This window comes from Sturnira hondurensis, unplaced genomic scaffold (assembly GCF_014824575.4).
Source record: "Sturnira hondurensis isolate 20B ecotype Veracruz unplaced genomic scaffold, ASM1482457v3 Scaffold0006413, whole genome shotgun sequence".
Lineage (NCBI taxonomy): Eukaryota > Metazoa > Chordata > Mammalia > Chiroptera > Phyllostomidae > Sturnira > Sturnira hondurensis.
Window position 1 is genome coordinate 20,313,954 of NW_028079044.1, and position 18,347 is coordinate 20,332,300.

Here is an 18,347-nt window from a genome sequence, read left to right on the forward strand (position 1 = left end):
GTAAAAGGAAATTTAATTCATTTTTGAGTGCCCTCGATATGTTAGGCACTAATCTAGAACATGACTATACAGAAGGGGGCCAAACAGGCAAAATCTCTGTCACAGTGAGTAGAAAGTACACACTCACATCATCAAAAATTAGGAGAAGGTTAGACCAAGAGGGCTATATGTTTTAGGGAAAGTGAGAGAAAACATATTTCTCTGTGGAAGTTAAAAAAATTCCTACATATCTGATAGACAAAAGTGTGTATGTGCCACAGTTATCTATTTTACTTGCTTCGCATAATGAGTCAGGTTCTTTTTTTCCATTGTGATTCAGTAAATTCATGGATTATCAAAGAAATTCACTTAAGTAAAATCATGGAGATTATTTTCCTGTTTCAAAAAATGCCAGCGGACAGAGACCAGTACAGGCTCTACTGAATGGTAGCTTTTCTTACCTCTGTTCAGACCATCCCCACCTCAGCTTTAATTTTTTCATTTAGTCAAGCTCTTGGGATGCAGCCCAATCTGAAATGAGCATCCCTCCTGGCAGTCTTATAGCTGCCTTTGTAATGGCTTGAACCCTGGTTAGCTGTGGCTGAGAACCTTATTACCCTGGTCCATGTGGTGGACCTGTACTGAAGAAGTACCTTGAGAGGTGGTATCTCCGCTGTACCTTCTAGTAAGTTACCTCCCTGTTTGGTCAACTACATAGTAATAATGGCCAACATTTTAATATTGACAGTCCTACCAGGCTTCAGGCTTCAATTTTAATCTAATGATCAAGGAACTCTGATTTAAATGCTGCTCACCTGCAAATAGCTCCTGTATGGGCATAGATACTTAATAACATGGTTCTGTCTATATTAGGTGTAGCTGTGCATTGCCCTGCCTTTAGTTTTATGATGGTCATGGGCTTTGAGGATCTGGACTGGCTCTTCTCAGCCAGTTGTGCATGCCTAGATCGAGGGGTAGGCGTCTGACTCTTTTCTTCCGTGGGAAAGGTCATCTTGCTACCTGGTAAAGAGAAGTACACTGCTCCCATCTGGTGGCAGTTATCTCACATTGCTGCATCATCATCTGAAAGGACAGCTTTGTCCTTTAGCGGTGCCATCATGCATCGCAGAACTGTAGGAAATAACCACTCCCAACTTTCACTCTCCAGCACTGTCAGGGGTACTTCACAGTTTTCTTTAAGATAAATGAAGTGGGAAGAACATGTCTTTGGATAGAGAGTGACACTCTTCTGGGTTCTGCCCATAGTTAGCCATGGGACTCCTAAGCCTCATTAGGTTCTTCTGCCCATAAAGCAAAGTGCTTAGACTTAATATTCTCTAGAAATACAAAGTCTGTAGTTCTGCAATTTTTTTCAAAATTTAAAACATCTATGTTATGAAAACCACGTTAGTCACAAAACAGGTATGAATGTACATTGAAATTTTACAATTTATGCTATCATTTTTCTCAGTTCTACTTGATTATAAAACATCATGAATTTAACAACTTCTTGGAGAAAAAGAAAGACAAATAGCTTTTCATTAAATGTATACATTAGCCCTGGCTGGTGTAGCTCAGTGGATTGAGCGCGAGCCTGCGAATAAAAGGATCGCCGTTCGATTCCCAGTCAGGGCACATGCGTGGGTTGCAGGCCAGTTCCCAGCAGGGGATGCACGAGAGGCAGCCATACATTGATATTTGTCTCCTTCTCTCCTTCCCTTCACCTCTAAAGATAAATAAATAAAATCTTTAAAAATTTTTAAATGTACATATTTATTACAAGAATATGTCAGATATCATAAAAATTAGAATGTAAAACCATGTGCATCCTAGAATTGAGGGGTGTTGCTGTTGTTGTTTGGTGTGTATGTGGTAAGACTTCTCTTTGTAAGTGCATGTGAGGGTTTAAAAAAAATTTTTTTTTGGTTTAAAATTTTTTTTTAGTAAATACTCAAAATTCTAGAATTACAATTGACAGTTGAGCAGTATAAGTGTACTTTAAAGCAGGGCTTCCCAATCCCCAGCTGAGGTCCATGGCCTATTAGGCATTGGGCCGCACAGCCAAAGGTGAGCAGCCAGTGAGTGAGCAAACAGCTCCCAGGTGCCAAAAAGGCTGGGGACCACTGCGTTAAAGTAGTACAAGAAAATGGAAAATGTTATTGAGATAGATTAAAGAGATGACAGTCGAAATTAAAGATTTATTCACGTGATCATTTCATTGGTTATATAAATGTCTAGTCATGGGGTTTATACCTGAAACTAATATAGTATTATACATCAAGTGTAATTGAAAAACAATATTTAGAAGTAAAATTTAAAATAAAGATTACATGATCAATTCTAACCTGAATGCTGAAGACAGGAAACATACAAACATGTGGTCTCCAGTAAGTCATTATCAAAGTACACATTGGACCATTTGATGAACCTATTACAAAATTTTAACACAGAATTATATATGTGTTTTATGAAAACATGCAACAGTGCTTTGTGATTAAAGCTCTCTTTGGTTTTAAAGAACAGAAACTTACTCAGGCTGACTTTAAAAGAAATCAGTATTGTAAAGATGTAGCAGGAAATACTGTGAACATCAGCAGACAGGTGCTGAAGTGCTGCTGGGCCTCAGAAACTGGACTGGCTGTGAGGACCCCAGTCGTATCTAAGGCCTGAGACCTCTAACCATTGCTTACTGCTTTATATTAATTTTGCGTGTGGCTGCTAGCCCCAATCCAATGCCATAACCTCAGCTCAAGTTCCCATACCAATGACTTCTCTCTGCATTCACCTTCATCCAACTAGTAATCACCTCTGTGCAAACGTAAACCGGCGCCTTTTTTTTTTTTTGGCGCTACACAGGCTCAATGCACAGGATAATGCAAGCTAAATTATGAAGCTACACAAGCAAGCAATGGACTAGGTGTCCAGTACAAGTGCTGCTTTTCTCAAAGCCTCCAACTTTGACAGCTTTACAGCACCTTATCTAATTATAACCCCCATTAACAGTCTCACTGGACACCTAATACAGTGTTTGGGGAGTGAGGTCAAGGTAGGCATTCTAAGAATTTGTAGAACACTAACAAATTTAAAGTATTAAAGAATGCTTCAGCTAGTAATTGTTGCCTTAAAGGGAAAAATAACACCGAGCCTCACAGGACTGTAGTTAGAATTAAGTAAGATCTCAAACCCCCTATGACAGTAGTGAGAATGTAGTTTTTTCCTTTCATCTGTTTGTTCATCTGCTTATTTGTAGGTTCTTTGGAAGATAATGACTGTTGTTCCTTTTTTCCTGAGATTGGTGTTCAGGAAGAGTTTCTCTGATTTCTGCCACCTGATTGCATAAGTAATACCTATGAGTCCTGAGAATCTAAGAATGTGTTCTCAGCCAGGCCAGCCCCAGAGCTAGCTGACAGTGGCATGACGTCATCAACAGTGACAACAGCCAACATAGTCATCTGCCTGACTTTTCGAACATGACTCAGAAGGGCTTGTATGTTTGTTTCTCTCACAGGTGGATTTGCTATCGTGTTTCTGGTGAGGACAAGCAATGGAATGAAATGTGCCTTGAAACGCATGTTTGTCAACAATGAGCATGATCTCCAGGTGTGCAAGAGAGAAATACAGATAATGGTAAGGCTGCCCCTCAGACTTGAGGCTGCTTATTTAAAATGGGGGTGGGGAGTGGAGACTGTGCCCTCTCAAGAGAAAGACAAAAGGGGCTCATTCCCTTCCTGAGGTGGCAGAGACACCTCTGCCCAGGATGCAAGTGAACAGCAGTCGGGTGTAGGACGCTGCTCTTGCCTTGGTCACCCTCAGTTGGAAGATTGAAAAGAAAGGAGCTTATTGAGAGAACAGATGTATTTTTAGGTCAGAGAAATCATTTTGGGCATTGGGAAAGTTTATTTCACAACATGGTTCCCAGAATTAATTGTGGAGTTTAATCTGAAAACCCTAGCTTTCCATCAAGTCTTGTCTTCTGGCAGTTACCAATCCCAGTTTTCAACCCTCTCAAGTTTTTCAGCCTTCTGTGAACATATCTTTTCACATAATTTTACACAGTAAATATAGTTCTTTCCAAAAGGAATGCTTTTTCCTTCCTTGAGCTATGTAAACCTCTTACTCTATGATGTCATTTATAAAAGTCTAAGATCATGCAAAAGTGATCTTTGGTAATAGAAATCAGAAAGTGGTTATCTGGCTGTAGGACACTGATTAGAAAAGGGCATGTGGGAACTTTCTGGGCCATAGAAATGTTTTGCATCTTGTTTTGGATAGTGGTTAATACAGGCCTACACAATTGTCAGAACTCAGTTGAGCACCTTAAGATATGTGCATTTTATTTATTTAGTTATATCTTATATCTTAAAAACTTACCCAACTTTCAAGATATATATTTATAATGTCTAAAGAACAAGTTCCTATCTGTTAGAGGTATTATGATGAAATAGTTATGGGTAAGATAATATGATGTCTTAAAGTTAATGAGGCAATTTAGAAGAGAAACAAGATTGGCAGTAAATTTATTATGGTTGAGGGAAAGTGTGGGTGTGTGTATGTTTGTTGGAGTTGCCTCTCACTTTCACCTCTGTTTAACATTATATATAAAAAAATTTAAATAGTCTGTTAACCCATTGTGTTTCCACAGTACTTTTTTAAAAAATGTATTTTATTGATTATGCCATTACAGTTGTCCCATTTCCCCTCTTCATTCCCCTCCACCCTGCACACCCCCTCCCCCACCATTCCCCCTTTAGTTCATGTCCATGTGTCACAAGTTCTTTAGATTCTATATTTCCCCCACTATTCTTGCCCTCCCCCCTATCTATTTTCTACCTACCATCTATGCTACTTATTCTCTGTACCTTCTCCCCCTTCTCCTCCTCCTACTCCCCTGTTGCTAACCCTCCACGTCATCTCTATTTCTATGGTTCTGCTCCTGATCTAGCTGGCCTCTTGGTTTGCTTTTGTTTTAGGTGTGGTTGTTAATAACTGTGAGTTTGCTGTCCTTTCACTGTTCATATGTTTATCTTCTTTTTCTTAGATAAGTCCCTTTAACATTTCATATACTAAGGGCTTGGTGATGGTGAACTCCTTGAATTTGACCTTATCTGAGAAGCACTTTATCTGTCCTTCCATTCTAAATGAAAGCTTTGGATAGAGCAGTTTATCCTGGATAGAGCAGTCTTGGATATAGGTCTTTGGATTTCATGACTTGGAATACTTCTTTCCCTCCCCTTCTTGCCTGGAAGGTCTCTTTTGAGAAATCCGCTGACAGTCTGATGGGAACTCCTTTGTAGGTGACTGTCCCCTTATCTCTTGCTGCTTCTAGAATTCTCTCCTTCATTTTCATCTTGGCTAATGTAATTATGATGTGCTTGGTGTGTTTCTTCTTGGGTCCAACTTCTTTGGGACTCTTTGAGCATCCTGGACTTCCTGGAGGTCTATTGCCTTTGCCAGATTGGGGAAGTTCTCCTTTATTATTTGTTCAAATAAGTTTTCCACTTGTTGCTCTTCCTCTTCCCATTCTGATACCCCTCTAATTCGGATGTTGGAATATTTAAAGATGTCCTGGAGGTTCCTAAACCTTTCCTCATTTTTTAAAATTCTTGTTTCTTTGTACTTTTCTTTTTGGTCATTTTTTTCTTCCTTCTGGTCCACTCCCTTGATTTGAGTCCCAGTTTCCTTTCCATCACTATTGGTTTCCTGTGCATTTCCCTTCATCTCAATTACTTTAGCCTTCATTTGTTACTCTAATTTGTGACTAAAATCAACCAGTTCTGTGAGCATCCTGATCACCAGTATTTTGAACTGTGCATCTGATAGGTTGGCTATTTCTTTTTCACTTAGAGTTATCGGCTCTGGGGCTTTGAGTTCTTGAGCCGTGTTTTGGACTGTTCGTACCTGTTATGTATGAGGAGCAGAGCCCTAGGTGTTCACCAGGGCGGGGCAGCTTAGTTGCTGGGTTGTGACACTGTATGTGGGGGCAGGGACAAAGAGGAGCAATGGTGGCCCCCTCTACTACTTTCCACTGCTGGGGCCTGCGCAGTCTGTCTCACTGCTTGCTCCTTTGCCTTGTTTATCTGCATGCAAATGTGGAAATCTGCACGCTGGCTGTGGTCAGCCAGCTGCCTTGCGCCTTCACTGGGTCTGCCCGTTGCAACCCTATGCCTGGGATCCGTCAACCGCCGCCTGAGCGCTTGAGTCATTCCGCCAAGTTTTCCTGCGCAACCCTGCTCCACCAGCTGATGGCTCCGCCCCTCTTACCAGTCTGGCTGAATGGTTCCTTGTTGTTGGACTTCCATACAGTTCAATTTTCTGTGTTTTGGTTGCATTTTTGTTGAAAAACTTTGTTGCCTTTAAACTTGGTTGTGCAAGGAGGCACAGTGTTTCAACCTATACCTCCATCTTGGCCGGAAGTCTCCACAGTACTTTTGTTAGTGCCAGTTATATTGTTTATCTTGTTACCTTATAAATAATTCTGCTAGCAGAAAGTAAGTTATTTAAAATTAGAAACTTTATATTCTAGTGCAATGCTCGAGGTAGAGTAGATACTTAATAAACTTTGGATGAAATGAATGTATAAGTAATGGTAATAGCAGATGTATATGTTCATCAAGAGATGATGACTAATTTGTGCTCTGGATTTTAATGCTTTTGTGAAGAGGTCCAGAATATGGATGAGTGTGGCATTGCAGGTATTCCACCAGGCTTTGCTTGCCCCTGCCTATCCTTTGTGGGTTTGCCCCTTCTGTGGCTGTTTAGAGTGACTAGTTGTACTGTGGTAGAACTACCGAAAGAACTCAGAATTTTAAAGAGCCTGGTACGACTTTGGATTACAGAAAGGTGAAACTATTTGGGAAGGAACCGATGGTAGAAATACGTGTTGCTGTCATCATTGCAAAACAATCCTAAGGCTGATACATGTATACTCAGGGTCACGTGGATCTGTCCACAAGGCACCAATGCTCTCTAGCCCCCCTGCCACATGGTTCCCAGGGACTATGCTCACTGTATTTCCCTCTAGCCACCCAGTGGGTTTTCTGGAGGCTTCTTACTACTCCTTCTTCTCTCACTTGGGCCCTTTCTTGCTCAGCCCTCACACTCCATTTCCTATCTTTGCTTCTGTTATTTCCTCTGCCTGGAATACTCTTCTCATTCATTTTCTGTTGTTAGGAAAGTAATTCCATCCTTGAACTTTCTCCCATTTGTTCATAAACATGTTTGAGGGCTTACTTTGTGCTAGGCAGGTATTGGAGTAGAGGTAATAAGAAAACACAGGCTCCACCCTGGCCGGTGTAGCTCAGTGGATTGAGCAGGGCCTATGAACCAAAAAAAAAAAAAGAAGAAAAGAAAAGAAAACACAGGCTCTGTAGGAACTCACAAATTAATGGACCTGGTTAGTAATTAAATTATGTGGTTTTGCCCTGACTGGGTGGCCCAGTTGGTTGGAGTGTCATTCCCTACACCAAAAGGTTGTGGGTTGAATCCCTGGTCAGCGCAAAATAAATGTATTTAAGAGTATTAAAATAATGACATAAACGTAGGTTTATGGTTTGATCCCTGGTCAGGACAAGGAAGGGAGGCAGACAACCGATGAAGGTTTNTCCTCTGCCTGGAATACTCTTCTCATTCATTTTCTGTTGTTAGGAAAGTAATTCCATCCTTGAACTTTCTCCCATTTGTTCATAAACATGTTTGAGGGCTTACTTTGTGCTAGGCAGGTATTGGAGTAGAGGTAATAAGAAAACACAGGCTCCACCCTGGCCGGTGTAGCTCAGTGGATTGAGCATGGGCCTATGAACCAAAAAAAAAAGAAAAGAAAAGAAAAGAAAACACAGGCTCTGTAGGAACTCACAAATTAATGGACCTGATTAGTAATTAAATTATGTGGTTTTGCCCTGACTGGGTGGCCCAGTTGGTTGGAGTGTCATTCCCTACACCAAAAGGTTGTGGGTTGAATCCCTGGTCAGCACAAAATAAATGTATTTAAGAGTATTAAAATAATGACGTAAACGTAGGTTTATGGTTTGATCCCTGGTCAGGACAAGGAAGGGAGGCAGACAACCGATGAAGGTTTCGCTCTCACAGCGATGTCTGTCTGTCTGTCTGTCTGTCTCTCTCTCTTTCTCCCCGCCCCCTCTGGTGAGGATTAAAAAAATTATGTGGGTTCAAGTCCTGGTCCAGTTATGTATCTTTATATTTTTTAACAACTTAAATACTCAGATGGGTGAACTAAACTCGTTACAAAAGACATCTCAAACAATTCCCCGAGGACTTTTCCCATGCCATTGCAAGGTTCTCAGGCAACCACTTTGACTTGAGTCATTTGACACATTTCTAACTAACATGCTGATATTGCTAGGTCGTGAAGTGTTTTCTTTTTTTTTCTATTTTAGGCATTACATAATATGGAAAGTAAAAATTTAGCTTTCATCTTTTGCATGTCCTTTCCCCCAAATACTTGCATTATTCTCATCTTTTCTTCCAAAATTACAAAGTTTTGTCAATATATTAGTTATAGTAATATTAGTTTTATTTTGCTGAATGTAATTACTATTCCTTTCCTATGTAACTCTCTTTTCCCTGGAATTAATAATTATCTGGTGTTTTGGGGTTTTTTAATCTTAGTTTTCTGCAAAGTTTTCAGCAATTTAATCCAAAACCCTCCCCAAGTTTATGTCATTATTTTAATACTCTTAAACACGTTTATTATTCTATTCATCTTTTCTTCTTCAAGAAATGTGTCTTCTGACTCGATTGAATATGGATTAGTTGCACTCTAATATATAGGAATTTTCTAGGCATTCCCTTTGCCTCTCTTTCTTGTTTGTTTTGTAAACTTATCTTTTTGACTTCCTCATTTTTCTGCATTGATTGATATGATCATGTGATTTTTTTCTCTTTTTTAGCCTTAATCATGTTAGATTGTATTGATTAGATTTCAAATATTGAACCAGCCTTGCATCCCAGCAATAATTCCCACTTGGTCATGTTCCATGTTCTATAATTATTTTTATATATTGTTGAATTCTATATGGTAAGGATTTTTGCATTTATAAATCAGGAAGGATAATGTTCTCTCTCTCTCTCTCTCTCATATTTATGTGTGTGTGTGTGTGTGTGCATATTTTAGCTTTTTCTGGTTTTGTTATCAGGGCAATTCTGGCTTCATAACATGGATTGGGAAGTGTTGGTTCCTTATTTCTTATCTGGAAGAGAATTCGTTCAATAGGTATTCATTCTTTAAGCATTTGGTGAAATTCTCCAGTGAAACCATCTAGGCTGCAGGATTTCTTTTTTGGCAGTTATTCAGTTTAGTTTCCTTAATAATTATAAGGCTATTCAGATTATCTGTTTCATATTAGGTGAGTTGTATTTTTGAAGAATTGGTCCATTTCTTTAAATTGTCAAATTTATGTGTGTTGTGTTAGTTGTTAATAACTATATAATAATAATTCTCTTGTTATCCCTTGATCTGTGCATAGTTTGTCATTTAGCCCCTGTTTTATTCCTGATATTGTTAATTTGTATCTTCTCTCTTTTTTCTTTATCAGAAATTTGCCAATTTTATCAGTGTTTTCAACAACCATCTGTTTATTTCATTGATTTTCTCTCTTTCTCTATTTTCAGTTCCATTGATGGTTGTTCTTATATTTATTTCTTTCTGTTTCCTTTGGGTTTATTTTGCTCTTCTTTTCCTAGGTACTTGAGATGGAAGTTTTGATTATTGATTTGAGACTGCTCCTATTTTTTATTATACATGTTTGGTGCTATACATTTCCCTTTAAATACTGCTTTATTTTGATATGTATATTTTATTTTCCATTCTGCTCTAATTTATTTATTTCTGTTTCCCTTGAGACTTCCTCTTGACCCATGGATTACCTGGAAGTATATTATTTGGATTCTGTCAAATTGTTATTTGACAATTTTTTCCTAATTTTTTAGTTATTGATGTCTAGTTTGATACCATGGTGGTTGGAGAACACCAAATTGATTGAAGTTTGTTTTATGACCCAGGATACGGACTCTCTTGATATATGTTTTTTGGGCACTTGAAAAGAATGTGTATTCTGTTATTAGGTAAAGTATTTGATAAATGTTGATTATATCCTGTTAGTTCATGGTCTTGTATTCATTCTTCTATATCCTTGCTGGTTTTTGCCTAGTTGTTCTGTCACTTGTTGAGAGGATTTGTTGAAATCTCCAAATATAATTGCAGTTTGTCTCTTTCAGTTCCATGAATTTCTGCTGCACATGTTTTGCAGCTCCGTTGTTTAGTGCATACACTTTTATTGTAAGATTTTATTTATTTTTGTTTGGTGTATATACTTTTAGAATTGTTATGTGTTCTTAATGGAGTGACTCTTTTATCATTACACAGTGTCTTCTCTGTCTGCAGTAATTTTCTTTATTCTGAAGTCTACTTTATCTTTATTAATAAAGCTACTCCTGTTTTATTGGGATTCAAGTTTGCATAGTGTATATTTTTTAATCCTTTTATAATACTTTCAACCTATCTATATTGTTTTATGTTTTAGTCAGCAAATAGGTGAATTGTACTTTTAAGTCCATTCTGCCAATGCCTGTCTCATAATTAGTGTTTTTAGACCATTTACATTTAATGTAATTATTTTTTAAAAATATTTTTATTACACTATTATAGTTTTCCCAATTTTCTCCCCTCTATTCCCCCTCCGCCCTGCCCCACCAACCCTCCAGCATTCCCAACCCCTTAATCCACGTCCATGGGCTGTACGTATATGCTCTTTGAGTCCTCTGTTTCCCATACCATTTTTTAATCTGTCTCTATCTCTTATGCCTACTAACCATGCTGCTTCTTCTATGTACCCTTTGCCCCCTATTCCTCACTTCTTCCTCCCCACTGAAATCCCTCCATATGATGTCCTTTTTTTGTTTCAGTTCCTGTTCTGGTTGTTTGCTTAGTTTTTGTTTTCGTTGTTTTTCTTTTCTTTTGGGTTTATTTGTTGATAGTTGTGGGTTTTTTGTCATTTTACTGTTCATAATTTTTATCTTCTGTTTCTTAGATAAATGCCTCTAATGTTTCATATAATAATGGCTTGGTGATGATGAACTCCCTTAACTTTTCCTTATCTGGGAAGCACTTTATGTGGCCCTCCATTTTAAATGAAAGCTTTGTTGGATAGAGTAATCTTGGATGTAGGTCCTTGCCTTTCATGACTTCAAATACTTCTTTCCAGCCCCTTCTTGCCTGCAAGGCTTCTTTTGAGAAATCAGCTGACAGTCTAATGGGCACTCCTTTGTAGGCAACTCTTTCCTTTTCTCTTGCAGCTTTCAAGATTCTCTCTTTAACTTTAATTTTGGGTAACTTAATGATGATGTGCCTTGGTGTGTTCCTCTTTGGGTCCAACTTCCTTGGGACTCTCCGGGCTTCCTGGACCTTCCTGGAAGACTATTTCCTTTTCCAGATTGGGGAAGTTTTCCTTCATTATTTATTCAAATAAGTTTCAATTTCTTGCTCTTCCTCTTCTCCTCCTGGCACCCCTATAATTTGGATATTGAAATGTTTCAGATTGCCCCAGAGGTTTGTAAGGGTCTCTTCACTTTTTCGAATTCTTGTTTTTTCATTTTGTTCTGGATGGATGTTTATTTTTTCCTTTTTTTCCCCAAATTGTTGCTTTGAGTCCTGGTTTCCTTCCTGTCACTGTTGGTTCCCTGAATATTCCGCTTTATTTTACTTTGGGTATCCTTCATTTGTTTTTTCATTTTTCAACCAAGCGCAATCAGATCTGTGAGCATTTTGATTACCAGGACTTTAAATTCTCCATCAGATAGTTTGACAGTCTCCTCCTTGCTGAGCTCTCTTTCTGAGGCTTTACTCTGTTCTTTCATTTGGGCCACAGTTCTTTGTCGTGGCACAGCTGATAGGTTTTAAGGGGGTGGGGCCTTAGGTATTCATCAGAGTGGGACAACCCTCTTTGCTGCTTTGTGGCACTGCCTGTTGGAGGGGACGGCAAGAGAGGGTACAGTGATCTTACCTCTCTCTAGTGCACTTTTCAACGGACTCTTGGACTCTCCTGTGAGACTGGGAGCTCCCTCTACTGGGGGAACTCCCCTCCCCCCCCATAGCCCGCAGCCACCTCTGAATCCCCTTAAGTCAGCCCCTCCTGGGCAGCCTGCTGAGCTGGGCAGCCAGCCCTGCCCTCAAGGCTGTTGCATTGCTGCGGTTTTTCTGAGCCAGCCATGGGCTCTGCTGCCTTAAGCATCTGGTTGTTCTGGTTGATTTTTTCTTTAATTCCTTTGTTGTTGGAGTCCTATGCAGTTTGATTTTCTGGCACTTTTGGTTGTTTATGGATTTCAGATTGGTTGTCATTCTCCTTTTGGTTGTTTGAGGAAGCGAAGGGTTTCTACCTATGCCTCCATCTTGGCTAGAACCTTAATGTAGTTATTTGTTAGTCCTAATAAGTAGCCCTTAAATCTCCTATTTTAGTTTTTTCTTTTTGTTCTCTGTTTCCCTTTTCCTGTCTTTTTATGGTTATTTGAACTTTTTTAAGAATTCTATTTTAATTTATCTGTAGTGGTTTTGAATGTATCTTTTTGTAGGATTTTTAAAAAATAGACTTTATTGTTTTAGAGCAGTTTTAGGTTCATAGCAAATTGAATGGAAAGTACTCAGAGTCTCCATATACCTCATACCTCCCACATGCCTAGCCTGTTTTACTATTAACATTAGCACCAGAGCGATACATTTGTTACAATAGTGAAGCTGTCTGACATGTCATTATCACCTGGAGTCCCTGATTTACATTAGGTTTCACTTTGGTACTGTACATTCTACGGGTTTTAACAAATGTATAATGACATATATGCACCATTTATTATTGTAAGGAATTGTTTTACTGCCCTAAACGTCCCCTGTGCTCTGCCTGCTCATCCTTCCCTCCCACCAACCCCTGGCAGCCACTAATTTTCTTTTTTGCACTGCTGTCACCGTTTTGCTTTTTTCAGAACTTCATGTAGTTGAAATTATTAAGTATGATTCGGTTTGTAGCCTTTTCAGATTGGCTTCTTTCACTTAATAATATACATTTAATGTTTCCCATGTCTTTTTATGACTTGATAGCTCATTTCTTTTTAGAGCTGAATAATATTTTTTGTATAGATGTATTACAGTTTATATATCCATTCATCTAGTGAAGGATTTCTTGGTTGCTTCCAAGTTTTAGCAGTTATGAATAAAACAACTATAAACATCTGTGTGCAGGCTTTTGTGTGGGAATAGTTTTCAACTTACTAGGACATTTCATAGATTTTCAACGAAGCAGTTGATATTTCAGTTTTTAAGATTTCTTTTTATGTTTCTAATTTAAAATTTTTTTATTTTAATTTTACTCTACCTTGTAAGAATAATTTGATTGTAGTAAAAAATTCATAACCTAAAATTTACCGTCTTAACCAATGTTTAAGTACACAGAATTTTTAACTATAGGTACAGTGTTTATACCAGATCTTAGAACTTACCCATCAGAGTAACTGTAACCTTATATATGCTGAATAGCAACTGCTCATTTTCCCCTCCCTTCAGCCTCTGGCAGCCACCCTTGTACTCTCTGCTTCTTCGAGTTTCCTGCTCTGTATACCTCATATAAGTGGAATCCTACAGTATTCGTCCTTCTGTTCACTTTGTGTAATATCCTTAGGGTTCATCTATGTTGAATATGATGGTTTTTTTAAGGTGGAGTAATATTCCATTGTATGTGTATACCACATTTTCTTTAGCCATTACCCATCATTGAACATTGGCTATTGTGAATAACATTGCAATGAACATGGGTGTGTAAATATCTCTTTGAGATCCTGTTTTGAATTTTTTTTGATATATACAAGTAGTGGAATTGCTGGATAATATGGTAATTTTTGAGGAACCTCTATATTGTTTTTCATACTGTGCCATTTTACATTCCTACCAGCAATGCACAAAAGTTCCAATATCTCTGCACCCTCTCCAGCACTTATTTTCTGTTTTATTGTTTTTTTCCTAATAGTGACCATCCCCGCAAGAATAGGATGATACCTCCTGGTGATTCTGTTTTCATTTCACTGTTGCTTAGTAATGTTGAGCATCTTTTCAGATGCTCCTTCTTTCAGGCTACTTCTTTGTATAGCTTTTAGGTAGTTATTCTAATTAATATAATATATAGTGTGTTTATAATTTACTGGTGTCGTTTGTTATTTTACCAATTCAAGTGAAGTATAGAAATCTTACCCACCAGTCTCTCCCCCTATCTCCCCTTTTATAATGTATTTATCTTAAATATTTCTTCTACACATACTTAGGGCCACATCAGTGTTGTAGTTAATTCATATTTTTTCTTACTGTGTTCATCCTTCCTGGTATGTCAAGATTTCCATCTACTATTATTTCCTTTTGTTTAGAGAGCTTCCTTCAGCCATTCTTTTAGGGTAGGTCTGTTGGTTATAAATTTAATTTCATCTGAGAATGTCTTGATTTCCCCTTGATTTTCTTTCATCTGAGAATGTCTTGATTTCCCCTTCATTCCTAGAGGATATTTTTGCTGAGCATAGGATTGTAGAACAACAGTTCTTTTCTTTCAGTACTTAAAATGTGCCACTTCTTCTAGCATCTGGTTCTAATGAGATAGTGACTGTTATTCAAATTATTTGGTCTCATGTAGGTAATATATCATTTTCCTTTGACTGCTTTCTGTATTTTTACTTGTCTTTGTATTCAGAAGTTAGTTGTGATGTATCTTGGTGTAGATTCTTTGAGTTTATTATGTTTGGGATCATCTCAGGTGCTTGAGTTTGTACATTTATGTTTCTCTGCTTAAATTGGGGAAGTTTTCTGTTACTATATCTTCAGGTATTTTTTCAGTCCCTCCCCCTTTCTGTTTTCCTTTAGGAAATTCTGATTACATGAATGTTAGATCTCTTGTTATAGTTGTATAGTCCCCCGAGGCTTTGTCCTTTGTGTTTTTAATAGATTTTTACCCTTTAGAAGTTTTAATTTACAGAAAAGTTGATATGATAATACAGAGAGTTCCGTATGCCTTATACCCTATTTACCCTAATAACACTTTATGTTAGTGTGGTTCCCCGGGAGGCTTCCACTGATGCTCCCTGGAGGGAGAGTAGAAGGACCTGGCTGTTGCTCTTCACGTGGTCTTCACTGACACCATGAGTTTGGGAATTCACCTTGTCATGGCTCGGCAGTGGTGAAAGTCTTGACTCCACGTGGCTTCCTGTGCCACTGTCACAGTGTCTCTGACCAGGAGCATCCCGGGCCCTATCCTGGAGCCACTGGATTAGAATCTGTTTTTAAACAGAATCACTAGCTGATTCATGTGCATGTGAAAGTTAGATTGCACTGCTTAAATTAGACTCTCAATGATTTTAAAGACCTGTTCACTAAGTACAGGATTAATTCATGAGTAAGACTTGGGAAAGGGAGAGTACATTTGAGTGTAGGCAGGAGGATACTGTATTTTGCTGTGTATAATGCACTCTTTGCCCAAATCTTTGAGGGGAAAAAAAGGATGTGCTTTCTACATGGGTATGATGATTACATAACATGGGCACAACAATCCTGTGTAAAATGTGCCCCAAAACACGGGTGCACATTATACACGGCAAAATGCGCTATCTGGTACTTCTTACCCAGCAGAAACCTACAAGGGCCCCAGATACCTTGGCCTTCAGTAGAATTCCAGGACCTGCTTAGATGTCAGAGTTTCCTTTTACTACTACATAGACTTGATAGCTTTTATTTGCCTGTGAATAACTCCTTAAAGAGAGTTATAAAGGAAATTTAGAGTTACAGAGAGAAAAGGGGGAAGGAATAGTGAGGCAGAAGACTTTTTTACTAAGCAACTTTGGGAATATGAATCTAATTTCAGGCCCTTGAACTACTTTCCTTCATCTTTTAAATTAAGATGAAGCTGAAATTTGGTTAAAAGGGCTATATAACCATCATGTGATTCTAGAAGTGGGCAGCTATAATGTTGACTCATAAAATCAAAAAACGTTGAATATTTGAATGGAGTGTCAAAGGGGCTTAATATTCCTCTTTGTAAACTTACTATATGGAAATAAACATGAGCTCTGTGAGAATCAGGCATTTGCAGGCATCATGCTGACATTTTAAGGAAGGGTGGCTTGAGCGAATTAATTTATAGGGAAATTGTTATACATAATACTCGTTTTTACTATTTTGAGGTGAATAATATTATTGATATGCATATTAAAATGTTCTTTGTTTTCTTGAACATAAATGTAAAGGTTTTCAGACATGTATTTTGGAATTGAGACTTCCATTTTCTTATAAGGTCTTAAGATGCCTAAATAGGAGTTCTGCTGGAGGAATCTTGAAGCTAGGGATAGAATACTATAGATGTCATCAATTGAGATCCCAAATAAACTTGAAATTTGTAATAATCTATAGGATCTGGGTTGAAGGGCTGATTTTCAAATGCTGGCTACTTGGTGTGCTTGTAAAAAATGGTTTTCAATGTTTCAAGCAGTTAAACATGAAAGTTAATAAGCTAAACTATAAAGCACTTTATATATCTATTTAATAAAGTAGGTCTTCTAATAACATGTTTCCTAGCACTTTATTAACCTTGTTTAATGTTAATCTAAAAATAAAGTTTGAAATGACAACACAGTCTGTTTAAGCTTACCAATGTTTAAATCATATAATATAAACTGATCTGCTCTATAGTTTAACTGAACATTCCCCACACCCCTAAAACTCAGAGTTTGACTTACACTCACCAGACTTTTTCCCCAATACTCCAAATACTAATTGTAGCAAAGGGCATCAAAGCATCTTTCTGACATCCTGCCTTTTCCTGAGTAAACAGGTGGTAACTGAGAGGTATCCCCCACCAACCCCTTGTGGGTTCTGTCCTATACCTGTACATCCAGTCTGTTCAGTAAGCTTGGGTCTGATCTTTTATCTAGAGCCAGGGAAAGCTGGACCATCCTCTGACCTGCAGCTGCTGAGAACCGATGCCAGTTTCAATTTGCCGTAAGGTTTTCTCTTGACCTTTTGTACATTTTACAACCATTGAAACAGATCTGTCTCCATCATTTATAAACCAGTGATGTTTTACTCTAAAATCTACGATATTGCTGCATCAAGTCATTAAAAGTTACAGTTTTCCTCCAAAGAGGTGGTCTTTTCTGGTGGATATTTCCCAGGATCTCTGCAGAGACAAATCGAATAGGAATCTGGGCTTGAACTCATCAGCAAACAGCTTGGCAAACTGCTCTAGGGTACCATTTGCAGATGTCACTTATCTAGTTTGGGTCCTCTAATAGTGTTTAACTTCCTTTTGGCTCTACCAAATGGTTTTTATTTTCCTTGTAGATTCTCTGTTATTCCTCTTGGGGTGATACAAAGTCACAAGCAACATTGCCAATTCTATTTCAAAGAGTTAAGTGTAGGAATATTAGCCTTGTGGAATTTGGTGGACATGGTCTTCTGCCCCATTTTGGTTTCCCCAAACTCTCTAGTTGGTGATTTTGCTTTCTACCAAAAACAGAACCATAGATCTGAACTCACTCGTATTCTCTTTTTTTCCAGCTTTAAACCAATATGCATATCAATTTTTACTTTTTCCTGCTTTCCAGGAAAGAAATGTCTTTCTAAAACCAGTCCCTATAGCAGTGCTCTGAATCCCCACTTCTTCTGCCCATGGGACTTGGTTCCATCAATTATTGCAACCTTAATGCCTTCTTCTGCTCCTTCCACTCTCCATTGCTCAATTCTTTCCCATCATAAAAATTCTTTTCCTTGCTACTGCTTCTCTCTTAAGCACGAAATATTCTGGAAGAGTAACCCATAGTCACTGACCCTGAATATTCAATTCCTATTCTGCGCAAGTCCAGTTCCATTCTCATCTCCACTCCATTCTTTCTCTGAAGCTGTTCTTGCATAGGTCACATTTCTACCTTTGGTCTACCTTCTGCGGCAATATTCATTCCTACTTCTTTCAGTCAGAGGAACATTCTAATGAGTTCTAACTTTGATACTCAGGGTTCAGTTGTATTCATTTGCTATTATGAGGCTTCATCTTGTTGGTATGTGATTTCAGTTTGAAGAGACTTTATTACTATAAACAGTGAAATCTCTAGTTAGTATGGTGATGGTTACTGTTCTGTGTTCCAAACTGCCAAATTTGTGTGATGCAGACTCTGGCCAGCGGGGTCCGTGAGTTGTGGCTGCAATTAACAAATTCACACAGACTGCAGAAGTCCTGTGGAGAAAAGAGGACAGCATGGCCGCTCTCTTAGTGAGAGAGCACCCCAACCCCTGCCTGGACAGGCTTTTATTTCTTTTCTGGGTGCATTCCATCAAGGATGGT

At 38.3% G+C, this 18,347-nt stretch overlaps 1 protein-coding gene across 15 annotated transcripts in view; it reads left to right on the forward strand.

Annotated features, from left to right (window-relative positions):
* The window catches only part of AAK1 (AP2 associated kinase 1), a 167,086-nt gene that overhangs the window by 74,239 nt on the left and 74,500 nt on the right, over positions 1 to 18,347 (forward strand). For all 15 annotated transcript variants that reach the window (XM_037048188.1, XM_037048190.1, XM_037048175.1 and 12 more), the window contains exon 3: positions 3,488 to 3,606. In XM_037048188.1, coding sequence (XP_036904083.1) covers positions 3,488 to 3,606 — 119 coding nt within the window. The remainder of the gene's footprint in view (positions 1 to 3,487; positions 3,607 to 18,347) is intronic.